Source organism: Drosophila mauritiana, chromosome 3R (genome assembly GCF_004382145.1).
Source record: "Drosophila mauritiana strain mau12 chromosome 3R, ASM438214v1, whole genome shotgun sequence".
NCBI lineage: Eukaryota > Metazoa > Arthropoda > Insecta > Diptera > Drosophilidae > Drosophila > Drosophila mauritiana.
Window position 1 is genome coordinate 15204269 of NC_046670.1, and position 26572 is coordinate 15230840.

The window sequence follows — 26572 nt, forward strand, 5'->3', positions numbered from 1 at the left end:
GCAACTCAAATAGTTTTCAACGAAATTTAGAGATTAAAATTTTAAACTTTGAAAAAATTTGTAATCAAATAAATTTTATGTAAATAAGAGAAAGAGAAAGAAGTCTAGAATAGGTTCTTAGTTAAGCCCCAATCAGATAAGGTCTCACTTAAATGCAAAGCCCGCGAAATTCAAAACTTCAGAAACCACTGCTGGACATATTTTTTCTTGTAATTTACAATAATATGAGTACAGTACAGCTCGGCGTGGACTTAAAAATAACTTACATACATTAAAGCTCGTTTAAAATAGATACACACATTGTTTGATTACATATTTGACTTTCTTAAAATAAGGAGAGCTCCAAATAATGATCATTTGCTCCGGATTATATGGCCCCGGAGCTCTTGACAGTGCAAAAACAAAAATTGACATTATAAATATGCAACAGATTATCAGGAGATATACGAATGTACGATTATATCACAATAATAAAGGAATACATACATTTTAAATGATATTTAAAGCCCGACATACAACGACGCCTACGCTTAATTAGGTGCCAACATTCAAGCATAATACTAATTTACACTAATATCTCGTATAAAACATAGCTACTATTATTACAAAGGGTCCCATTGATCAGTGCTGGAAGGGTGAAAGGTGAACTCAATCGCAAATTCGGTTTCCACTCGATGGGCTCTGCCGCTGACACTGACATCTGGCATTCAGTTGTCATTGGACAGATTTGTGATCTTGGCCGCATACATGCTGGCCACCTTGTAGATAAATTCATACTGCTCCTTGGTCTGCACGGCGCTGGCACGTCCGCGTCGCACGTAGTAAACCAGTTGGGGGATGTCCACGGACCGCTTCGGGGTCTCCAGACTGCGGATGGCCATGTCCGACGCTATAATGGTACCGGTTCGTCCCGTGCCTGGAGAACAGTGAACGGTTAGCGGTCTACAGGGGGAGAGACGAAGAAGTTAAGACACAGAACATTAAAAAGCCATGCAACACACAACGACTGCTTTGTATGAATGGATGGAGATGTGGATTATGTCAACCTACCCCTGCTGACTGCGTGTTCCGCTTCGACTTGAGATGTTTCCATTAATCTCGTGGCTGGACGTGCTGCCCGCCTCGGCTTTGCTACCGTCCGCATCCATTGATGTCTCCAGGGTCGCGGACTTCTCGCGCAGCTCGTTGGCCTGCTCCAGGCAGTAGGACTTCAGCGAGGATCGCGCCTCCAGCAGCATGGCAATGATGGGCGCCTCCTCGGCCGGTACACCCGCCTCCGGCCATTTGTACCAGTAGTGTGTGAGCTCACGGCTCTCCTCGCCATCCACTCGCTTCAGCACCAATGTGGAAATGGCATAGCGATCCTTGACCTCGCGATGCTTGAGGGTCACCTGGTAATCGCCATAGCTGCTATGATTGTCCAGAGTCGCCGACGGTGGCAGGTACTCGGCGCACCTCTCAATGCCGTTCTCACTGAGATCTGTTGCCTGGATGATCACCCGCGATTGCTGCTCCCAGATCATCCGCCAGAAATCGCTGGTCGTGCTCTCCAGCGGCGCCTGGCAAGCTATGTAGTAGTTTGGTGCATCTCTCGGGCCCTAAAGTGATCGGAAAAGGTATCAAAATTTGTTGGAATGCTAGTATTATTTGAATTTTAAACTATTCAGCGCTTTTCGGCACAAAGACAACGAGTCTGAGTAAAGTAACCATCAATTAAAACCTATTGCGGCTTAACTCTACCCCTGCCCACACAATGACTGGCGATCAGCTATGCGCGCCCCTCAGATAAACGATACCATAAAATCGCACAACAGACCTCTGCTGCTTGAATCTCGACATGCTCAGGTTATCGCCAGGTGCAATGCCGATGAGCGCTCGAAATGATTCGCATGAATGCGCTGCACTGCATCGTCCGCGTCGCGCTTCAATGCAGTTGTTTAAAGTGCGTTTTGGTTAACAACTGAAACATCCAACTTGCTGGACACACGTCCTGCACAATTCATCACTATTTAATTATTTAAATAATCTATAGTGGGAATACTTGCCTAAAACCAAGACTCTTTTTTTCAGATTACTAATGTTTACAATCATACTATTCCTGTTCTGATTATTAGATAAGGAGCTTGCATTTATCCATATCAAATCAAAGCTTTTGAATGCAAAGTAGTTTGCTGTTTTCTAAGTGACTTCTTGTAGCTGAGCGCATGGGGGCGTAGCATGATGTAAGGGCATTCACACTTCGTTGATCTTGGCTGGCACTTTCCCTTGGCGCAGTTATTATCTGCTGCTTTTCGCAGAGGGGCCCATTTGCTTGCACGGATCTGGGCAACAAAGACGATGAGCCTATTTCACAGTCACGGCCAGCAGAGGAGCACCTAGCAGGTGAGTCTCATCGGGCGTGTAATTATTCGGGCGCCATGTTTAATGGCCCTCGAGAGGCCCAAAGATTCCAGTTAGGGCAGGGCGTCATGCAAGGCTCGCCACATATGTACATACGTATGTTTGTAATGTGCGCTCCAAGATGCCTCCATACCTCCACATATCAATCATCCACCCACTCTACACATGTGTGTGAGAAAGCGCCTAGCCGATTGTTTGTCTAGCTTCGGATGAGCTGATCCGCCGCCCACTTGGGAGACTCTGCCTCGGTTACTTACCCGCACATAATTGGCATTAATGTATTCCGTTTTGTCATCGTCGCCTTGCCGCTGGAGCACCACCCGCGTCTCAGGAAGCGGAATCACGTTGGCGTAGCTGCGGTTCGCATTTCCAGTTCGAGGTCGAGGCGTTGAGTCACCATTGTCGTCGGAGCGGTGTTGTTATGGGTTCGGTCGGAAAAAGCAGGAAGAGATGTGCCAGAGATCAGTATTGTAATTGATTCGACAATTCGATGTGAACTCGTGCCGAGAAAGTGAACCCTTAATTACAGTGAGTACCGGTTAGGGGAAAACAACAAGCTAGACGTTTCTGAATAAATTAAGTTTACATAAAATTGTACCGTCACAAGCAACATTTAATTATCTACCATTGAACTAGGCCTAATCTAATCATATCACAAACGTGTTATCAAATCATCAAGATTACAAAAGTGTGACCCAGCCCTTTAATGATAAGGGTACTTTAAACGCCCATTATTATTCGGTATTCACTTTCCCAGCAACGATTAATATCATTTTACTTACCGGTTCTTGTCCTCACAACCAGGTGGCACTTCGTCCGCCCTGGCTATGATCTGCGGCACGTCCCGGAACTCCTCGAAGACGTCGGAGCGCCGCTCCACGAAGCGGGCCAGTTCGCTGGCGGTCAGTAGATTGTGCCGCAGCGAGGGATCATCGAAGGCGGCATTGCCATAAGTGCGCTTGGAGGCCCTCACATCGCGACCCTTACGCCTCACACTGCCCAGCACCGAGACGTTGTCCAGGGAGTAGGCATCCAAGCTCACAGGGCGACACCTTTGGCCGTAGGACGTCTGCTTCTGGCGCTTGCGCATCAAGTAGAGGAATGCCACCAGCAGGATGAGGGCCACCACACCGATCACGCTCACCGTGATGGCTATGATCACATTCACGTCCGTCCCATTGCCCTGGGCATTGGTCTGCATGTGGTCCAGTTCGTTGGGATATGGAGCCATGAATGTGGGTGGCATTTGACTTGGTGACTGCGTGGATGCGGTTGTCGTCTCTGGCAGCACGGTGGTGCTGCTACTGGTGGTGCTTGCCACCGTTGAGGACTCGGAGTACACACGCGTGGGTGGTGCAGGTGTTGTGGTTGTCGTTGTGGTGCTGGTGGTGCTATCGTCCAGTAGACTTATCTCCACCGGCTGCATTGTTGTGGTGGTTAACGGCGTCTCCGTTGTGGTTGTTGTTGTACTGGTTGTAGTGGTTGTCGCACTGGTTGTTGTTGTTGTCGTTGTCGTTGTCACCGCCATCGTCGTCTTGGCTAACTGCTGCTCTGTGTCCTGCTCATCAACCACCTGTTGTCCCTCATGATGTTGACCCTCCCTCACGATTTCCTGGCCACCTGTTGCTGCCGCCGCTGCTGTGCTCACATCCGTTGCAACAGTGGCTGGTGTCGTCGATTCGGGAGACGCCTCGCCTATGTTATTGGTCTCCAGCGAGGACTCGTGCTCCTTGCTCAACTTGCTCACGTCGCTGAGCAGACTGGTGGTTGTCGTGGGGTTGGTTTCCGCTGCTGTTGCCAATGCCCCCAACTCGCTCTCTGTTATGGCCACACTGTTATTGACCGCGTTATCGGTTTTCTCAGCTGTTCTTAACTCATTCGTATCGCTCGAGCCGTCGCTCGTCTTCACTGTCACTGCCTCCAAATTCACTTCATTGCTAATTTGCGCAATTTCCGTTTGCGTGGGTGTTGCTACACTTGTCGCCGATGTACTTGTGCCCGCGATCGTACTATTCCGCGTACTGGTAACGATGATTTCTGGCCGAATCGAAGTGCTCACCTCGCCAGCCACTCGCACACTAACCGTTGTCGCTGTTGGCTCAACGCTCGCCGTTGTTGCTGCCTGCTCGCTCTCTGTCTCTGGAAATTTGGTTGTGGCAACGATGACGTCGTTACTGTTATCGTCGTTATCGTTGTCGTCGCTGATGTTGCTGATTTGAGTCGCTTTCATTGCCACTTCGGTTGTGCTGGCGGTGGTTGCAACACTCGATGTTGCAGCTGTTGTAGCCTCAGATGTTGCCGATGCTTCTGCTGCTGTTGCTGCCTCTGAGACAACCGGAGTTGCTGCCGTTGTCGATGATATTGCTGCTGCCTCCGTGGTTCCACTTGATGTTGCAGCTGTTGTGGCCTGTGATGTTGTTGCCTCCATGTCTGGTTCAGGTGTTACATGTTCCACAGACATGGGTCTTGCTGTGGTAGTAGTTGTGCTTGTCATTGCTGATAACGTATCTGTTGAATTTGCCTTAGAAATTTCACCTGACTCTGCTCCTACTGCTGCTGTGGTAACATTCAACAGTTCCGTTTGTGTGGAATCAACCCTCGCTGTAACGGTAGATGTTGCATGTTGCTCGGGTAATGTAACCGATGTTACAGCCTCTGTTGCTGCTTCTGTTTCCCTTTGAGGCTCTGTAACCGCATCTGTCAACTTGGCATTGGCTGCATCGGCCATCTTTTTCACCATGGGAACTTCCAATTGCTGCGTGCGCACAGTTGTGGTCGTCATATTCAGGTCCATCGATCCAGGATCAGGTGTTGAAGGCATTGTCCTTGCTGTTGTGACGTTATCCTGTTCCAATCCTACTGTAATATCACTTTTGGAATGGTTTTCCACTGCCAAAGCTTCGGTAGTAGCCTGGGTGGCTCCCTCGGTGGCATCCAGAGTGGTTCTGACCACAAATTCGGTACGATTCTCGGGCGTCAATGGCAGCATGGCAATGTTCATCCAATCCAGGAGATTCTTCTCCTTGTGCAGCTCCGTTTTATTGAGGGGCATGTCTATATCATTTGCGAGATCAGTGTGGTTAAGGAGTGGCACGCTGGTTGTGGTAATTATCGGTGCCTTCGGTACCGCCTTCATTCCAGCAAGACTCCACACCTCTGCTGTGTTGGGTAGTGTAAGTTGTTGGGCATTTGTGGAGTTTTCACTTATAAACTTGGCTCGCTTCTCAGGCAATTGACGCACCTCTGACTTTGAAGTGGACTCCTCGATGACATTCTCGTTGGAGGCGAAGGAAACTGACGTGGTTGGCGAAGGCGTTGAAGTGGAAGTGGTGCTGGACGGTGCAGAAGTCATGGTTAGGGGCATCAACTTCATGGGTGTAACTGCAGCAAGAGATTGTCTCCATTCTTCAGTGGTGGAAGAATATTGCATGGAACGGCCATGATCGGAGGATCGAGTGGTTGTGGTATTGACCACTCGCTCTGTGGTGCTTGGAACTTCAACAGTTACTGGTTTTAATGGGAGGGTGGACTTTTCGCTTGCCGCAGTTTCTGTGGTTTTATCCTTAATCTCAGGTTGTGCCTCTCTTAAAGGATAGGTTGTTATGACTACATCTTTTTGAAGGGCTTTCTCGGTTAACAGAATATGTTCAGTGGTTGTGCTTAAAATCTCTTTCGAAAGACGTTCATCTTCTGTGGATTTCTTATCTGTCACATTGGTCGGGTTTTGATCCAACTGAGACGTGGTTGTGATGCGTGACTCTTCCATTGCCGCATGAGCAGAAGCTTCCTTGTCCTTCAGTTCTTTTACGGGATCCACTTGAACTCCATTTAAGTGAGGTTCCCTGGTTTCCGCCTCCTTCAGTTTGAGTTCCATCTCACTAATCATTTTTTCGGTGGTGTTGCTGGACTCATTTTTCTCGAAGGCTGCCGTCGTTTCCTTGAGATTCTCTTTCAGACTAGCAGTTTGGGTTTCGGTTTGATTCACAGTTTTTGCGCTTCTTTCATCTCCAATATTGGTTTGTGAGCTGAACATATCGGATTCTGCCTTTATTGCGACCGGTTCCCTGCCGCTCCCACTTTCCCTGGGCGCCTTAACAATGTCAGGGTCAGTGGAAGTGGAAGTGGAAGCCATCGCCTGCTCCAAGCCGGTGGTTTCTCTTTTCGCAATGAAACGTGCCTGCGTTACCATTACGGCCAGGGCGAGCATTAAGCCACCTCTGAGCCACCCAACCACACGCATCGTATGTCGCTGCCTCTCGTTCTACGGCGCTGTATCTATCTCTTTCTGCTCGTGCACCTCTGTGGGTCAAGTCAATTCCACGTTCGACTGAGCCTCAAATCGCTGCTATTTATTTCCACCTTTTAGCTTGAGTTATTGGGTTTCTGTTTTCGTTTGTTTTCTCATTTTTATTTTTAGCAATTTGCACTAATTTATTCCTTATATTACATATTTCAGTGTTTTGCTTCCATTTCAATTTCCATAAAATACACCTGGAAGAGAAAAAAAGCAAACTAATTAGCCACAAGAATTTCAGGTTGAATGCATTTTGTTTTCTATATACGTACTAATTCCCCATAATTAGCCTGACATTTTTGGATGCCAGTACGCGTAAGTATTCCTTGGAAAGCTTTCCCTTTCTATAAGTGGAGCTCTCCATAACTATAATTAATGTGATTAATGACACGTTCCGCATTCCCCGAAATATAATGCTTTTTACCCACAAGTTCAAGGCCAAGTGGCTCGTTTAGGAGTAATAAAATAAAAAAGCTAAGTAATTTTAGAAATATTTTATAACTTATACTTCGACATATAGATAATATGATACTAATCTTTGGTTTCTCAAGTTCAGTTCGGAATTTCCCATAATAAATAATGTCAAGGAAGCCCGAAAGGTTCATCGTACCGAGTGGCCAAAAATAGTTCACATCAAAGTGTTTACCATCGCCATCTCCACCCACACAACAACTATGGCTCCAACTTGGAGTTGCGGGCCATTCATATAAGCCAAATCGATGTCATGGAACGAAGTGCATAAGGTTCATTCAACCACGGCCTCCACCACGGCGAACCCATCAAAAGTTGCTCTGGGAGTTGAAGTATTCGAGTCGAACTGCAAACAGAGCCACCCAATAATAACTATACGAAAATATCCGCGGAGGGCGCGAGTTTACCGACTTCATTTGCCATGGTTATCGCGGCGTTGTTATCTGCCGATCCGAGCGATGTCATGTCAATAGTGCATGCAACCATCCACCTCAAGGTGGAAAAGCCGCTGCTATGCTTTTCCAGTCACCTGGGGCACATAGGCCTACCCCCATGTCAGCAATTAGACCTAAAAACCCCAAGTGGTTGGTGGTTGCTTGTCATTAATGACGTTGCCCTATGCTACTATGGTGGTGCGATATTCAGGCGTGGCGCCACCCCTTCTGTATCACCGTTCCGTTCAGAATGAAAGTGTTAATAACTTAAATGGTGCTACTTTCTTGCAAATGTGTTGGCAACTTCACACAATAGTAGAGTTTTGCAGCTTAGCACTTCCATTCAGCTGGCTTTTTGCCATGCGACCGCTGACTAATACCGCTAAATATATATACATATATATATTTATGCACCTGTATGCCCACAGATAAGATTTGCTTGAGCCAGACAGGGACAAAATCACAGCGAGGTATTTTGTAATTTTATTTTTATATTTTTGAATGTCAACGCTGGTGCTGATAAAACAGCAGCGGCAAAGGTAAACAATTATCGGTAATATTGTTGTCACTGGAGGCCAGCGGTGAGTTGTAAAGGGCATAAAATAGCCACTGGTTGGAGCTATGATTTATTGACTTTAAAAATATGGCTGGGGTATGTAAAGTATGTTCTTAAAACTACGATTGTTTGATGTTAAGAAAGGGAGGATCTGGCTATTAGGTGTTTGTTTCAAAGAATATAATTTCTCAATTAAAAGCTACGTATATCATTAAGATAAATAACACGAACACGTTTATATATTTCATATTTTATATTATTTTATTTATATTTCAAATATTTTTCATTATTACAACAACAAACTGTATTTTATTGGATATCAATTAAATAGATAGTTCCATTTGCACTGAAAGTATTTTCGTTTTGCGCCCGAGAGTATGCAGTAATTTTGTCTGATTTTTGTAGTACCGAAACTAAGCACAGAATGCACATTGGCGCCACTACACACGATCAAGCTACAGAAATGAATACTCTCGACATTTAGCCACTCGGATGTATTAATTAAGAAGAACCGACCAAAGATAGAACAACCCATTGATACAGTGAACCACAGCCGGGGGCAAGAGAGTGCCAGGAAGGCAGTGTCCGCAACCTGAACCCTCCACTTAACCCAAATGAAACCCAAGTACCCGCGGGCGCTGGGTCTTGGTCTCCGTTGGAAACGTGACTCGATCGGGGGAATCAAGTGCATCGTGGCATTGGCAGTGAACTGCTGGAGCAGGGAACTGGGGAGCCGGTGCATGTACGAGATGTAAACAGAAATCAGCATTAGAGAAACAAGCTCGCTGGGGAGTCGAAGTCGGAGTAGACTCATTTCCGCTTGAGCAGCACGCACTGAGGATGAACGAATGGCTCAGAATTCTCCGACTTGGGATCGCCATCCGACTCCGACTCCAAATACTGAAAATCCACCGATAACGATCGGCTGGATCGAGGATGATCGCGAGAGAATGCTAAACCAGTTTTTGCGGCCCAATAAAGACGCTTCGATTTCGATTTGCAATTATGATTTCACTTGCATTGCGATCACGATGGATGTGGAGAATGGCTGGCGATCGCCTGGTATCTTAATGATCTCGGCAGTTGTAGTTGTTATTGTGGCCGGTGATAATGACAGCCAACTACTGGGCAATCATGGCTCGATCTGCACTGGTGATTGATGAGCAGAAGCTTTGAGCGATCAAACTGCCAGGCATTGGATCGTTAGAGAAAAGATTATTGGGAATTTTCCCAAGCTAGCTTTAGTCAAAGCTGGCTTAGTCCAAAATATGCTTAAACTGGAAACGATTATATGATCGAATGGCGATTATTGACATTTGGAAAACGATGAGCAGCACTTTAATGGAAGGAAGATGGACAAGATTTAAAGACACAAAGAGTTTCTTAAAACAGAAAAGTTTTGATATGTAGGTGTATAGTGGAAGATCAGATTCTACTCTTCAAATGACTAAGCTTCGTGGAATTAGCCTTATTTAGCTTGAATTACCAGCATAATCCACAGCCGCATCTATCTTAACCCAAATGACGGACTACGCACGCAGACTCCCGGCTCCAAATAGAATTCCAAAGAATGCCAACAGTTAGCTGGGAGTCTGAGATAGACGTTTGCCAAAGCTGCGTTCTTGGCATTTCTGCGATGCTCGCTGAGGACGGCGATGAAGATGGAGATGTTATCAATAATGAATTGCGAGCGCGGCTTGTGCCGCTCCAAAATCAGCGAAGTGTGATGGAGAATGCGAGGCGTCGCACGCTCAAACGATAACTGTGGCATTAGTGCCATATAGTTTGTATTTGGGACTTCTTTTGTTTTTTCAGATTTGGATTCGGATTTACCGCTGCTCTATGGACCTAACTGTTGCGAGAAGTATCCACGGAAGTAACTCGTTTCGAATGAGTCAATCATTATTTTCTATTTACGAACTTCCCATGCGTATCATAGCATTATTATGGGATGCAGACCTCAATCACTCAAATCCACTATCCCATACCTCCGAAATTTGTATCCATTGATGCGGTTTGACGATGACTCATTTGCATGACATTTGCTTATATCATGCTTCATTCGCATACGCGTTTTTAGACAATTTTCTTTCTTTTCGGAGGAAAATCGAAGCCACAATGAGCGATACTCTGCCTCGAGCTGAACTTTCAACGCGATTAGGTTCATAAAAGAAATCGAAACCCGCAATGAAATCAAACTCAATCTCGAATATCCAAAGCGGTCAACTGCTTTATCTGCTACCGCGGATATCTGAATGTTTCTGATATACAGCGAGAAAATCTTTTCCAGATTGGAACGTTTTAATCACATTCTAACACATTTTTCAATGTCATTAAGATTAAATGTTTTAATGAGTGAATCTTGAGCCAATCTTGCTTATGTGCTGAACTTATATTTAGCTTACATCAGATAAGAGATATTCTCGTATTCAGTTCTTTAATCTGTTTTAAACTATCTGCATAAATATCATCAAAAGCTACATACGTTTCATTAACTAAAACAACTTATGCATGTGTTATTTTGATCTTTTTTTAGCAGATATTATATATCATACAATATTATCTTTTTTTCCATGTGCACTAAACGATCGCCTTCATCAGTTTTGACCTTGTTGGCCCTACCATTGGCGTTTATTGAACCAACCAGCTGGTAGCAGCAACAACATGGCCAAATCGCAAATGAGTTTAAGCATTAATGCTGTGTATACGTTTAGAAAAAATTGAGATTTTATAACACTTTTCCACAATATTCGCTTGATATTTTCTGAATTTTAGATAGTCCAACTTTATCACAGCAGATGTTTTTCATTTGGTATTCATAAAAGCCTTTATGATGCGCACTGAATGTTGTTCATATTGTTCTAGAAGCAAGAAACTGTCATTCCGTTCATAGCATATCTTCCATCAAAGTAACCCCTGAATTCTGAGGCGATGGTCAAAGCTCTTTAGATGCCTCGATAAGGATATATATTGGCCACGCAATATGCAAGTTGGGCCAACGTCAAATTTGGACAACAATTGTCCGCTGGGCCGCCGTTGTGTCTCTGTCAGCTTATCTGTATCTGTGCAATTACTCTAATGACTAGCGCATGTGTTCGTAGACTTGGGCTCAGATACACACATGTATGTCAGCCGCATAATTGCCCCTAATGCAATTGAACAATTAGGCAAGCGCTGCAGCTCAGGCGCAAGCCGCACAACAAATGCAAAATAGACACACGAGTGCCTGCACTTAAAGAAACTAGCTTGAAATCATGTTAAGAGATACTTCAATTCAAGCTATCAACATTATTTTCCCAGCCACTAAATCTCATGGCCACCAAAAAAACTTATAGAACTCTTTGTTGTTATTGGGATTAAGCTAGAATTAACTGCAATTCATAATTAATGTATGTATTTAAACAGTTAAAATTCTTCATCTTTAGATACATTTTTGATTTACTGAAATCCGATACGAATTTTTTGTTAGTGTTTGATATGCACGACTACATAGATATCCATCTAATGCGTCCATATTTCATGTTCCCATTCTAATGTCTCCCCCGCCAAACATTTTGGGTCACCCGGCGTCGCTATAGAAAACATGCTCCACCTCCCCGCGATTCCACTCCATTGTCAGTCGACATTTGTCAACTTAGTGGATAGCAATGAATCGCCACAAGTTGCATTTACCTCGAAATTGACAAATTTGCTTGGTTCGCTTTTAATTTGCTCTCCTTTGTGCAAAGCAATTGCGATCGAGCGATAATGGGTAAGCGGTTTATTAATGTCTCTAATGGTGTTGCCCTAATAAAATGCCAGGGTAGCAGGATTTCGTCATTTCGTCGGTAGTGCTGCAATAACTCACTGCTGGGAAAACCATGTCCGAACTAATGCCCCTCGATCGGTGGCTGCCCTTATGCACGGCCTGGAACCAAACGATTTGAATGTCACGAAACCAATCCAGTCCGAGTCGAAAAGCGCTCGACAAATTGGAACTGGCACGAGGGCTACTGTCCACGCTGGTGACTGGCCAAAAACAAGGTAACCAACCACTCTGCAGCATTGCTGTTGTTTCTTCATGCTGGCCGATCTACGAACGTGGCTGTAACGTGTACTAGATTCGGGGCTCGCTCTTCGCCGCTTGTTAACCCATGCCCATTTTCATGCCCAAAGTCTGATTTAATTCTATCTATATAAATGATAATACGCTGCTTTACATCGCACACTTCGAGTTTCGAGTATGGTATATCATATCTGACTAAATAAAATGTTTAAGATAATTATATCTAAGTTTAGAGGTGACCAAACAATTGTTAGTACATACTGGTACCAGCGGTCTTCAGTGGGTTAACTGCGGCTAGGGAGAAGGGCAGCTGAAGGGGGCGGGCAGTTGGAGTTACAGCGCAGCCGCAAAGTGAACCGAATTGAGGTTACCCCACCGACAGATGAGCTAACGTTTCACGCATGCCCCGGGTTTTGGGGTTTGTGTTTGGTCTTTGGCTCTTGGTTTGCTGGTTGGGAGTTGTTGTGGGCCTGGGAATGCACCGTGGACGTGACTCATGTGGGCTCATTCATTGTTACGTAGGAGCTGTCATTTGGGAAGGTGCTCAGAAGGGGCTGGATGTGGTCCAAAACAATGCAGTTGTTGTTGCAGCACAGTTGGCAGACTTTTCGCAAGGCAAGCAGCTATTTGCACCGCCTTGCCACTTTACGGCTCAATGGAAGCTAAACGGCTGAAGACGCGGCGGAAGAAAGCAAAAGTGGGCGCAGTGGAAGCCGCCGCCGAAGCACTTTTACTTTTCGCTCCATCGCGTATCTCATAGATACATTTCCAATTTTCCACAGCAGCCAGCGACAAGTTTTCCCCCCGCGTGCCAAACGAGTTTCGTTCGTTTGCTAAAGAGTGTTAAATGTGGAGAGAGCCAGCTGATGTCGCCGGAGAATCATCCGGTGGGCGTTACCTGGTAGATCCAGATGGGTTATATAACCATCAATTCGAAGACTTTCGTTTGGTAGCTACTGAAGCCGAGGCGGAGAGTGAGATTTCTCCCACGCCTCCCGATACAATTACGAGTTTTTTTTTTTGGCACTTTTTCTTTTGGCCTAATGTTATTACTTTTCACAAATTAGCCAGACACTTTCCCCAACTCTTTGTCGCTGCACAGAAAGAAAATTCCTCGAACAAAGAGCGAATTACTATTTACCTAAACAAATAACAAGGCAGGTTTTAAAAAAAAACATATGAGTATCATAATATAATACGCTTTTTTGTATCAAAATGCTTTGCTTTTGTTAATTTAACCTCAATCGTCACCTAAAAAATTATTTAATACGGGGGATTTTACCTCTTTTTGGGTCAAAGTTTTTTCGGGGTTTCCTCGACTTTGCACGCGAATCTCCCATTGCCAAGCTGCGTGCTAATTGAAGACGGTGTGCAATATTCATTTCAAACACCCAGGGTTCAAGGTTTGTGTAGATAATTTATTAGCACAGCTCTGTTAATCGGGAATTCAGACAGGGATTAAAGGGGCAGACCCAAATGGAAGGGCATTAACGTTTTCCTAAATTCGCCATCATAGTAGGTGCGTATACACTCCAAGAAATTGATCACTTGCGTCGTTTGTTAAGTGTTAATTGGTGCTGAAGTCGCGTATAATCGAACCCATATAAATTCATTTGCATTTCATAAAACAAAGTACGTAACCGGACCCAACCCTATAGAATCTGAGAAACGGGTTTTGTGTTAGCGAGAATTTGTTTAGAGAAGAAACCCAAAGGCCAAGTGCTATAAAAACAAGTAATGCTCAGAAAAAACCCCAGAAATGTTTCGCTAAATTGCACCGAGAAAAAGGTTAAACATTTGCAGTATTTGGCATGCAAAGTGGTTATAAGATTGGGGACCCACTTTGCATGCAAATGCATCTGAGAGATGCTCGAGGCATTCAAATGATGAAATATGGCACCAGAGTTGTGTATCTTTCGGATACGTACGTAGCGTAAACAAACGGCAAATGCATTGCACTGGCGAGCACATTTCCAGGCCCGAAAGGTAAACAAAAACAAAAAGGCGGTATTAAGAATGCAGAAGGTGGTGGTGGCATACACTCAAATAAGCGCATAAATAACACACATATGCTCCCATTTGAGGCAACATCTGTGGGGTTATGTGTAGGAAATGGCAAAAGAAACCCGAAGTCAACTAAATGGTTTGGCTTTCAAGTCGCATGAAAGGCAAGCAAAACTAGTTCAAAGGCTGCCTTGAGCTACTCCATAAACTGCCAGCATATATGAGCTCATAAGGTGACAGGAGCTGTTCAGAGAAACGATATGAAAAAGTTGATTTATTCCTCTGTAGGTGTGTCCATTTAATAAGAATGTTCAGCATTTGAGTATGCCACAGTTGCCCAAATGAATGAATGTTTGAATATATGTATAATTCTATTTTTATTCAGTGGATACTGTAACACAAGGTTGACTTCCTGCATGGCAGACCCAAGTGAAGATGTAACTGGCAAAGTGCTCTTAATTCAATTAGGCTCAATCAGTGCCCAAGTGTTTGGCGATTGTTCACCCGGCAAGTGTCTAGAATTGAATTAATATTACAATGGCAACGGAAAGGCAGCAGAACAAAGATATATACATATATATATCAGTTGTCCCGAAAAATGGCCACCTGACAGAAATCCAGATCTCTTCCAGAGATGCCACCAGTGTATTGTCTTGGTTCATTGACATGGAGTCTACCTGTCAACAAAACAATTATAGTTTTAATTTAATTAAGCCGGCTCGAGTCGGAAGAGTGGGTGAAAAGTGAAGAATAATGCCAAGAGTCAAAGACTTTTCAATTGAGTAATTTAATTCGACGCCCACTGTAGGGAATCGGGGCCATAACAGTATATTGCTCTTAAGTAATGTAATTTATTTTGTTTGTTGTGGAAACCCCGATCATTTTCCATTCTCCGATTGCCAGAACACGTTTCCAAGGTAGCTCCAAAAATAAAACCGCACAAATCGAAGCAAAACTGTTGCCCCAAAAGCGAGATAAACGTCGAAACAATGGAAGACGTGGGGCAGCAACCGACAAGGCAAAAAGACAACAAGCCAACAAAGAAACAAAGTCGAACGGAGAAGAAGGCAGTACTAAATGCGAATGCTAAAGACAAAGCTCATAGGTCAGGTCTCTGAGTTGGCAGGGCAAGTTGTTTGCCGGATTCTCTCTTGGGGTTTCTCGAAGAAATTGCGGAAGACGGAAGAGGAGGTGGTTCATGGGCGGATGAGGGGCTGGGATCCGTATGTGTGTTACCTACTGAACTGCACTCTTGCCTTAATGACAGATTTTGAGTCATCAAGGTGTGTAATTACCACTCGGCAAGAAGCGGGATGCAGCGGGAAAGTGGAGCGAGAACTGAAGAACTGATGGTCAGAAGAAAGGTGTCTTCCACTCAGTTCTGAAGTTACATGGGTTAATCGTCAGAGTTTTTATATACACTACTCCAATACAGGTCAAAGAAATCTATAATTAATTGTAATGAAGCTGAATTAGTGGCACATATGAATCAGTTCTATAAATAATGTGCTTACATGCTTTAATAAGCAAACTGATTCCATAAGTTCATTTATGTTGCCTAGGAAAAATGATTTCAACGTGTACGTGTACTTCATCTTAATTCTATTGGAATTCAATGTTCACACATTTAATATTCAACTTTTGCGCGGTGTGTAATTTCATTCCCCAGCATTTTCCATCAATGGAATAAACTACTAATGATCACAGCACCTCGAACAACATATACATAGGTAATAGAACCATAGGTGATATGGACAAAAAGAGCAGGGGTCAAATCCCATGGGTACGTGCCAGAAGTGCACGACGAGAGGATTTCCTCCGGCAATCAGAAATCGGAATTCGCTTCGTTTTCTAAGATTTTCATTATCGCACCGTCGGCAAAGCTATGCACTGGGCGCATAGCCACTCTGTTTTCTATTCCCAATTGCCAGCCCGCCAAAGTCAAGCAGGCACGTCTCGAATCTGGCTCCGAACGTGACTCACCGGCGATCTCTTCACTGGCTCCCCTTCGAGTCTTCCCGCCACCGTCTCCATCTCCGTCGAAGACCTCGAGACCTTCGCTATCGGCTCAAGCCTGGCCAATCCAATAGGGCACCGGCAGGAGACCGGTTTCCCCCGATTCTTGCCAACCACATTCCATGGATGTTACACAGAAAACAAAATTATGTGTTGAACACTTTTTTCTTTATTTTCTAGTTTTGCTTGGTAAAATGTTAAATTCGCCAAGATATTTAGCATTCTTTGGAGCTAACTTTATTTCAGTAGTATTTCTCTTTGTGCACTTGTTGTACTGCCCTTCCTTCGTTTCGAAATCACTTATGTTTCGTCATCCTCGTCGACTCGACTCATTTGGCATTCAAAACGCTTCTTTATTAACCCAGGCCCATTACCCAGCGATTTATGCTGCCCGTTCGCACATGCATAATGCATTCAAAACATCTTTGCCGTCGCATTTGTTCTGTGGCTGCAACTTGCAACTGCAACAAGCTGCCATCTGTTGCTGCAACAATTGTTGCCTCCGTCTCGGCGTCTTTGGCTAAGTAACCTCTAATTAAATTGCTGTCTGCGGCCTTCGCCGGCAGCTTTCGATTCTCAATGAGATGGGATTGGGATTCTTCTGAAGCGGCTTGAATGGATCGCTTAGCTTTGAGGTCTCGTGTTAACGCACCGCTGAAGTTAGCCGCAGATTTTCAGGTGGTGAATAGATTGAAAACCGAGAATCTTGGGTGTTATGCCATTGCCATTGAAACGGGCCGTTAAAAAGTACTGTTTTTATTGAAAAAGTGCAGGGGCGAACGTGCTAAATGAATTTTTTTAATTCAGATTATGTTAGGTAACTGAAAATGTTCAATTTACTTAATGACTGTTTTTAATGACTATTTTTTCAAATACATTCTAGAAATTGGTTCATTACCAAGAAAGTAGTTGAGTAATGTGCTAAGTAAATGAACGACATGATCCACGTTTCGCAGTCCTCAAATAAAATAATTGCCGTGTTTCCACATGTGCGAAAATTAAGTAAGTGCGCACAAAAACCAAATATGATTATAACAATAGCGTAATTAAATAAAAAACAGCAGCAACTCAGAAGTTGAAAAACAAACTACAACAAATCTGCCACAGCAACAAGAAGAACAATCGAAAATAGCAAAAACAACGAGGCGACGAATGATGTTGAAAGTCGTTTTGCGGGTTTGACCACTGTGCTCGAGCTCTCCACTCTCCAGGTGCACAGGAAAAAATATTAACGCTTTTGTCAGTGTCTGGTGTTTAATGCCAATATTTATGTTTTTATTATTACACATCTATTGTTTTAAGATTTCTATCAACTATACCCAAAGTTAGCAGAAATGGCGATTAATGATAAGCTCAATCAAAATTGGCTGAAGTGATCCCAGATTTTTTCTGTGTAGAGAGCGGAGCTGAGAGAGAGAATGAGACTCAAGCTAGACTTACCAAAATGTTTATATTTTATATATATGTATGTGGACTTCTCGGCAGCTCCAATTGTAAATTGACTATTTCAGCACTTCGCTTGATGGCTTATTGTTGTTGCGAAAACGAAAATAAATACACGTAGTTAAAACTTCCACCACAGACTTTTCGGTTTTGTCTTCCGCGTTGACAACAATAACAAAAAGCTCACTTTTCTCTTGCACTTTAAGCCATTGAGCGATTTCTATGGCTTGCCATTAATTCACGATTAAGTGCATTTTCAATTTCCATATTTCACGCACACACACATACACATACTCCTACTTCCCCTTTCAATTTCCTCTTCCCACACGCTTGTTGCTTTTGCTTGCGGTTTCTGTGGACTTCCCCTCTCACTCACTCGATTTCCGCACAATAGAACAGACAAAATTGTGTTAACAATATTTTTTGTGTGTTTGTTTACTCGAAAAAACGGAACGCGAAAAGAGCGCCAGCATCCAGCAGCGCACACGTCCGACTCGTTCGGCGATTTTTTGCTTAATAAACTTGTGTTCTCCAGAGTGGAGCTCGCTGCGGCTGCGAAGCAAGCAAAGAGAGAGGGAGAGAGAGAAGTGGCACAGTGGGTGATTTAGGCAATCTATATGATAAATTATTTGGCTTCTGTGGCCAGACTTCTGTCAAATCAACAACAAAAAACACATCAACAGTTAGAAGGATTAAAAAGTGGAAAGAACTTTATTATATTATTATATTTTTCCACTAAAATTGTCATGTTTGTCTAAAGTTCCACTGTGTAAAAGAGTGTGCGCAAATGCGCATGTCTGAATGCGACTCTTAACAGCGCTTTAACAGAAAAGTGCAAGTGCAATGTTAAAGGGGATGTTGGGATTAGGATACTAACATAAACTTGCCAATTTATTAAAATGTTATTGCAAGAATAAATCACATATTCATAATATATATATCATACATATACTATATATTCATTTCAATCTTATTCCGAGCTCCATTCAAGAACGTTTTTGACCAGTGTTTATATCACGTCTACCTGGCAACAACGAGCGCCCACAACAAATCCCGTACAGTTGAAACCGGTTCCAGACACTTACGGTTATTGTTTGGCAAACAAAATGCTTGTCTAGAGCGGCGGCAACAGGATATTGATATTATCGGGAAATATTTTTTGCTCTCTGGCATTCGTATATAAAGGGCGTAGCTTAGTGTAAATACCAATAACCGACGCCCCCTAATAAATGCGATAATCTCCAATCAAGCAGGGAATTTGTGGAGACGTGTCGCCCACTTTTACCAGCTGCCTGACATTCGACTGACACTAGACTGCCCACTGCGCTTCGTTTTGTTTAATCTCGATACATTCAATTAGCATTTCAAGGCTACATTTATTATTAAAGCAGTGAAAGTAAACAAAAGTGGGAGACTGAGACGACTACGGATTGGTGGGAGGATGAGTGCAGCACGCAAATCCAATGATCCCATCGAAGATTCACTGGAGGATCTCGTGTTGCCAGTCCATCATAATCAGCTGCGGCTTGAAGCGCTTCAGGGGACCTGAAAAAGAAAAGATTTTCAATAAAATTAAAATACATTGAGATTTTTCCTATTTGAGAATTCAATTTAAGCGAAGCAATGAAATTGTAATTGTCACAAGACACCCACTTATCAAGGCATAGCGCTGCTCCTTCTGCAGGGCAAGGTAATCTACATTGGGTCCCGTAAGATGATCCGCCATTAATCCGTTTCCCCGTAGCTCAGGCGTCCAGATCTCGTCCAGCGCCGCATCGACCGCTTGCAACAGTGTCTTGAATTCACGCTGCAGTGCGGCTGCCAGGGGATCTGCGTCCGCGGCACTGGCGAGTTGTAGGAGCGCTTTGCATGTGTCACGCACAGGCTGCTGCTGTTGGGCTATCTTCGTGACGTGGTTGTGCAGCGCATCGATGAGCGCGATGTCTTCGAAGGGGTTGCCCGGCTTCAGGCTGAACAGCTTGCGTTCGTGCTTGCGTCGGTTTTTACTTGAGCGGAATGTCTTGCTGGAAAGGAGGAACACAACGGAAAAGTGAAACTCTGGCCGGGTGCAGTGAAGCATTCGTTGGATTACCCAGTCCCTCGTGAAGTGCCGCTGTACTGCGAGGAGTGGAGACTGGTGGTGTCCGACAGTAGGTCCACCTCTTTCAGATTAACATCCGCATCGATGTACCCCTCACCGGATTTTGCTTGATTCTGTCGGATGTCCAAAAGCCGCTGCTTGTAATCCAGGAAGAGCTGCAGATCCGCTTGCAGTGAGTTTTCTAGTTGAGCACCATATGCTAACAAAGCGGGCGCTATTTTTTCTGCTTAAACGGAAGAAGTTATTACTTGCAACTATCTCATTATAGCAATAACTAACCTGAAACATCATCATCCTCCAGACCCGCCTCGTAAATGGCTCTGCTGTACAGGTGACCCTCAAGCAACACATCCAACTGCCGCTTTCGATCCTGACAGTGCTCTTTTACCAACTCATACGCTTCCATGTGGCGACCCTGCTGTTGCAACGGTCCCACCAGCGACTGGGCCACCTGATCCAGAGGCTCACCTAGCTTTTTGGCCAGCACCAAAACACGTTGCCAATCGAGAGTGTGTTTTGCACTAAGTAGCGCCTGCTGCAACTGTCCGCCACGTTCGTACATGAGACTGGCGTTGTCCAATTTGGCAATGCCTCTAAGATGATCTGCGTAGGCCACGTATATGTTCCTCTGGAACTCAATGTGCTCCCGATAGAATGCCAAGCCATCAGTGTACAGGCCATGCTTATGGATATACTCCAGAGCCTCCTCGTAGTGCTGCTCTCCGCAAGCAGCAAGATGTGAAAGTGCCAAATTATATCTTTTAAGATGATCATCGATCCGGAACTTGCGATAGTCTATAGGCAATGCCTTTAATTCGTTGAGATAGGGAAGGAACTCCTTAGGATCCTTTTGTGACTTTTGAGCCACGAACAGGACGAGTCCGAAATCGTAGGTGCCTAGGGCCACATTGTAAAGGTCGTTAACGTCCACCAAATAAAGAAGATGTTGCAGTAGCTGGTCAGCAAGGGACGCATCTTCTTGCTGCACCTTCCAAATCACCTGAAGAGCCGTTTCCAAACAGCCCAATTTTACATAGGCGGTGATCAAAGGCAGACGAAAACGGCTAACCAACTTATTCATTTGTTGTTCCAGCAGCCGACACACGTATTCCACCTTCTGATCAACCCTATAATCCGAGGGATAGGTCTGTTTGGCCGCATCATAATTACTGGAGTACATTCCTTTGGTAAAGTCCTCATTCTGTAACTCACTGAGGAACAGACAGAGCCACTGAGGTTCTTTGATGTCGTTCAGAAAGTCGCCCACTGAGGACACGAACCGCTTCACATCCTGATCGAAAATGATATTCAGGTTGATACGTTGCTTGCGCGACATCTCAATGGCCTTCTGGTATTTTCCACGTTCCAGAAGATCACCGACCAACTCGAGGACGAGCACACGCGGGCAAATGGCTTCCAGGTTTCCGCGCGGCAACTGCAGCACGACGCGCGCTTTGCGGGCCACCGCCGTTACTATCTTCGCACCGCGTTCAATGTTCCTACTTGCCACCTGGCGGCGATCCTCCAGTCGAACAAAGTGCATCGCATTTAGCTGGGTGTATACAAGATAATTAGTAACTATGCAGAAGGAAGTTACGTCCTCGCCAATGTGATAACCATCCATATGGAGCAGATGCTGATTACGAAGGGTGACGAGAGCACCTAGGGAGGAAAATATGAAATACATTTAAAAGGAACTGCATTTAAATTATTTCGTTTGTAAATACCTGTGTAACCATCCCAAATACATCCTTTGACGATAACCCAATCTATCTGGTCCGCCGGCTCATTCAGCTGCACATAAGATCGCTCCACCTTAAGTGTCTTGTCCGCTTTAAGCGACACCTCATATGTGTGACTATTGTTCACCGTTTGCACGTAAAACTCATTCATGGCATAAGGTGCGACTGCAACAGCATTCACCAATCCGTTGATCCGCACAGAACTGTGCACACGATAGCACCACTCGCCTGGCTTGTTGACATTATCCCTATAGGACAACAGTAGCAGGCGTGTGGATCCTGCTGAACTGTGAGTGGCCAGCAGATAGTGCGGTGAAAAATGGGTGAGATTGGCCAAATGCAAGCCAGAGAGCTCAGCATCGGGCATAAGCATGATGGGCTTTTGTAGCTGTTTGCCTAACGTATGTATGTGTTCATTTAGGTATATTTTACGATCGCAGGTGTATACCCACAAGCTGGTACCATGGCTGATGAAGGCATTGATATACGTTTCGAATTTAAGGACGATCTTACTCATGGGTGGTGGTACTATGGCCTCGTCGAAATCTGTGAGCAAGAGGCGATTACCATCAATGACTCCCACGATAGAATTATTTCGATCTACAGCAAATGCCCAGCGGTAGACCAGATGCTTGCCGCTTTCCTTAAGAACATGAAGTGTGTGTTCGGCTCCACACCGTGTGTCCCAATGAAGCAGTGCCAGAGGATCCGCTTGTTCAAAAATCAAAACCTGCTTCAAGTACCAGTGGTAGTTGCCTATTGTATACAGGTACACCCTTTGCTCTTCTTTGGCACATGTCCTAATGGCCAGTATGTCGGAGTCCTCGCTCCAGCGCAGCTGCACCACCGGCTCATCCTGCAAATCGAAGGGAAGGACCAGCTCCCGATGTCGCAAGCCATTTTTCTCGAAGAGGGCTATGGTGGACTTGTTGGGGAACTGCTGGGGTACGGCAATCCAATTACCCGTAGGCCGCCAGACAACTGAATCTTTTAGATTTGCGCTCTTTTCGGCTGTGTGATTCAGTTTTCCCTCGCTATCGTACACCTTAAAGGTGCGTCCCAATTGGGCTGCCACATAGGACACAACAAAAAATGCACCATCGCCTCGCCAGGAAATGCTTACATCCTGTGGGGTATGCCAAACTAATTATTGTTTTTCTTTATACTGGCATGGAAGATTAAACGCACCTGATTCAGTTCCTGTTCGTCGCGGATGGATGTAGAATCGGATTCTTTCTGCTTCGCAGCCTGCTTTCCCTCCGATCCGTGGAACTGCGTCTCCTTCTTGCCCCATCCCACATTGACAAACTGCTGATCTGGGTCTAGTTCTGCGTCCAGTGGCTGCTCCGCAATAACGTCAAAGGTGCTGGTCATCAACACCACGTTGTGAGTGCGGGTAACGAAGGCCACCACTTCCTGATTAGGCGACCATGCCATGCTCTCTATGCCCACGTCGCAGAACGTTCCCTCGCTGGTAGCCCCTGTTTGGGGGTCGACCAGGATCACTTCACCAGCACCACTGGCCACGCAGATCGCATTGTCCAGCTGTAAGAACTCCACTCCCACTATGTCCGGCAAATCGGCAATGACTTTTGGTTGTACATCTCCGGACTCCTGAATCGCGTAGATCTGGTTATCGGCCACCACGAAGTATGCGTCCGAGACACCGCCATTTAGTTCTGGTTGAAGGAGCAGATGCCGGGGATGAGCCACTGCATGCAGCTCCTTGCAATATCGCAGCTTCAGATTGCGCATATTTCGTAAATATTGCACGTGTGGATCTGTGTGACCAGAGGCTTTAATGTCACTGCGATGATAATTCTTTAATGATTCAATCGTTGATCAAATGTTTTTTAGTGAATATGCATATGATGAGATTAATATGAATATATAATATTAAGAGGTTATGTAAAATACAAATTTTCGTGATTTGTTATTGTTTCTTTAGCATTAATATCAAACAGCCACAAGCACACATAGCTTTTATATAGCCAGATCTGCTCCGCCAACTCCGTTTACATTCCTGCACATTGGCCGACTGGTCACACTGCAGTCCAGCAAAAAGGTTAAACAACACTAGCGCAAGATGGCTGCTCTGCTCTCGTGTGAATTTTTTGTTTAAATTAAAATCGCCCGTGGTGCGGACTGTTTGAGCAATCGAATTTTATTGGCACGCCATGCGTGGGATGAACTAAGACGGATGCAAGTGCGGATATGCATCAGCATCAACGGAGGAGGGCCGAAAATACGGAGAATACAATCGAAAATTCCACAAAACCAACAGCCAGGTGTCGGTGTGTGTATGCGTGAGAGTGCTTGTGCAAGTGTTTGTGTGTATTTATATTCTTCATATCGGATCGGATCGTATCGGAAAGGTGGTACAAATGTTTATAAATATATATTAAGGAACACCTTACTATATATATGCGTGATAAATCCAATGAAATGTGCATGTGGCTGATGGCTTAAAGCGCCAGCACAGGCATCGGAGTGGGCAGCGACGTCGGCAGCGCAGCAGCGTCGGATTGGAATGTTAACTAGGAGCAATAACAACAACATCAACAACCACTGAAGCAACGGCAGCACTACCAACTACATCAAAAACAAACCAAAATATACAATAAAAACAGCAATAGCTGAAAACATCATTGAAAAAAGGGTAAGTTCAGGCATATGTATGGTTTTGGGACTACTTGTTTTTGAGCCCGTTTTAAGGACTCCGCCCAACGCCCTTTTTTGCAGCGTCGCGCTGTCTGCTTCCTTAATACACTTGTCGTTGTGTGAGTGCGTGTGTGCGCGTGTGTCGGTGTGAAAGTAAGGAAAGCTTGCGAAAAAGGGATAGCGCAATTGGGCAAATAAAAAAGTGGCCAAATAAAAACTCTGCAAACATCTTTTGCACAATTCCATCAATGAAAAGCAAATATTGCATAAACATTTGCCTCATTATGAGGATGAGAAGTATAAATGCAGATGAAATGGACAACGACAAATAAAATACTTATAAACGCGCACAGTACGCACTCGAAATAGTGTCCACAATAGGAAATACAAGCCTTTTGATTGTTTACACAAAGACCCCTCCTTTTGAAAACATTAAAAATATCTTAAGGCAAAAACGATTTTTCCCTTAAAAATGTGCACAAAAGTCTGCATTACGAGTTACTACTGTATTTGTTTTGCCTATTTTTGGGTCGCCCATTTGCAGCTTCTTTATTTTTGTATTTTGATGCTGTTGTCTGAGGTCAACTAGTTGGCTTCAAAACGAAAGCAAAATCCGAAAATATCATAATAAAAAAAATCACAAATACTACGCATTTTGGTTCCAATCAAAGCGAAAACAAAAACACGTTTTACAACTTTGCGGCGCGAAATTCATTGTTGTTGTGTTCGTTTTTTTTTTTTTTTTTGAATAACAAACACAGGCACAAGCACACACGAAGTTATATACAGAAATGCTCATATATAGCCAACAATCGGGCCATGAATGACCGATGCGATGCGTACAACAAAAACGATAGCCACAGTAGTAATTAAAGGCAATAACCGAAGCGTGGCGCATCGTAGTTTTTGTTACGGGCTTCCGTTCGTAGTAATGCCTTCTGTTGTTGCTGTCTTTCGGTCAGTTTCTGCGTCGTCGGCAAAAATTTTCGGTCGCTGACGTCACACCTAGGCGCCACAAAGCTCCCCACACCCCACCCACTGCCTTACCATCCCCCCCTTCTCGCTCTCTGTCCCTCTCCCTATCTCTCTCTCCGGGGTTCTACACATCCCGTTTGTTTGTGTATTGCACCATGCGTGGGCGTTATACTCCAACTGTATCGGTGTGAGTGAGCAAGTTTGGCTGTGTGAGGTCAGTGTTGCGTGAACTTTTCGCATTGGAATGATGATGTACTAACTTTTGGCGCCCACTGTTCAATATTCCCTTTATTGCGCCTATTACGACTATCTCTCTGCCCATTTTCACTTGCGCTAATTACGTCGTTGCATGACCACTGTACTCGGGACTGATTGGAATGCTAATTGGAATTTGCGATTTTAATTATTCCGATTGGCCATAAACCATTACTTCTAGGGCTGGGCAGGTGAATGGGGATATATATTTAGTTCAAATTATATATTATTCATATTTAGCGATGTCTAAAATAATTACGTGAATGCCTTTTTATATGCATTCCATTTTTGCTGTCTTATATGCACATATGTATACTTTTGACTTATTGAACAACTGCCAAAACATCTGATTCAATTTCCTTTTTAAACCGTACGAAAATATACTTTTACCTGACAAATGCTTAAATCCACGCACAGTTCAACGATTTGTTTACGTTGGCTTTATCGTATTAAAAAAAAGGCGGTCGACCATTTAATCTTATCATCAAAAAACGGGAATATGCATTTACGTTTATCTGGGAACGCGGTGCAGAAATGTATACTTCATCTTTATCTGGAACCGTTGATATATGTAGATACATTCATATATTTCGCATTCTTGAAATTATTACTTTCCTCGTTTTGTTGCCCAGCGGACACATTTTCTTCGCGTAGCTTCTTTTTTCCTTGCCATCTGTTTGTTTGTTTATGTTGCTTTTGCGGATATTTTTAGCACACATCCCTCGCCTTTTGATCTACTTGCCATTCGGGTTCGCCAGGCAGATTCGCTGGGAGAGCTGGTGACGTCAGGAAATGGCATGAGCACGGTTCCGACTTGATGCTAATTGCTCCGCAAATATGCAAGAAATGCAAAAGAGAAAAATTGGAGAAAATCACGAACTGTGCAACTGCAACTGGAATTGCAATTGGAACTGCAAGCGCTGGATGCGAAAGAAACAATAAACATTTGGATGTCTACATTTTTGCAAACAACTGATTCGAGAGCGGCAACAAATTGCCTGGAAACGGAGACGAAAAGTAAACATGCAAGAGAAAAACTATTTGCCATACAAGTCGTGGGGAAATTGTGGGCGGGGGGCGGGGTGCAGGGTGTTTGTGCGACCAATAATGGGCGAATTAATTAACAGCCAGCGGCGGCAATTAGACCAAATAAACGAAACAGAAAGGAAATCGAT

At 44.3% G+C, this 26572-nt stretch overlaps 2 protein-coding genes across 2 annotated transcripts; both read right to left on the minus strand.

Annotated features, from left to right (window-relative positions):
- Positions 1-189: 189 nt before the first annotated feature.
- On the minus strand, positions 190-18167 carry LOC117143005 (mucin-22). Its single transcript, XM_033307370.1, has 5 exons — positions 17661-18167; positions 3183-6891; positions 2658-2754; positions 1051-1598; positions 190-942 (listed from the first exon to the last, which is right to left on the minus strand). Exons 2-5 carry the CDS (start codon positions 6638-6640, stop codon positions 708-710), a joined length of 4338 nt encoding a protein of 1445 aa, XP_033163261.1. The 5' UTR covers positions 6641-6891; positions 17661-18167; the 3' UTR covers positions 190-707.
- An 818-nt stretch (positions 18168-18985) lies between these two features.
- On the minus strand, positions 18986-23301 carry LOC117143008 (putative elongator complex protein 1). Its single transcript, XM_033307372.1, has 6 exons — positions 22695-23301; positions 21492-22632; positions 20044-21426; positions 19756-19987; positions 19317-19687; positions 18986-19208 (listed from the first exon to the last, which is right to left on the minus strand). Exons 1-6 carry the CDS (start codon positions 23259-23261, stop codon positions 19144-19146), a joined length of 3759 nt encoding a protein of 1252 aa, XP_033163263.1. The 5' UTR covers positions 23262-23301; the 3' UTR covers positions 18986-19143.
- Between the last annotated feature and the right edge of the window lie 3271 nt (positions 23302-26572).

What these genes read in the sequence shown, in the direction of transcription:
- LOC117143005 (XM_033307370.1), bottom strand. Translation starts at nt 6,640, where the DNA reads ATGCGTGTGGTTGGGTGGCTCAGAGGTGGCTTAATGCTCGCCCTGGCC. An exon ending in GGTTGTGAGGACAAGAACCG is followed by an intron (nt 2,755 to 3,182) that starts GTAAGTAAAATG and finishes TGCGAACCGCAG; the next exon opens with CTACGCCAACGTGATTCCGC. An exon ending in GGAACACGCAGTCAGCAGGG is followed by an intron (nt 943 to 1,050) that starts GTAGGTTGACAT and finishes CTCCCCCTGTAG; the next exon opens with ACCGCTAACCGTTCACTGTT.
- LOC117143008 (XM_033307372.1), bottom strand. Translation starts at nt 23,261, where the DNA reads ATGCGCAATCTGAAGCTGCGATATTGCAAGGAGCTGCATGCAGTGGCT. An exon ending in GGCACTTCACGAGGGACTGG is followed by an intron (nt 19,688 to 19,755) that starts GTAATCCAACGA and finishes CCTCCTTTCCAG; the next exon opens with CAAGACATTCCGCTCAAGTA. An exon ending in GCAGCGCTATGCCTTGATAA is followed by an intron (nt 19,209 to 19,316) that starts GTGGGTGTCTTG and finishes TTTCTTTTTCAG; the next exon opens with GTCCCCTGAAGCGCTTCAAG.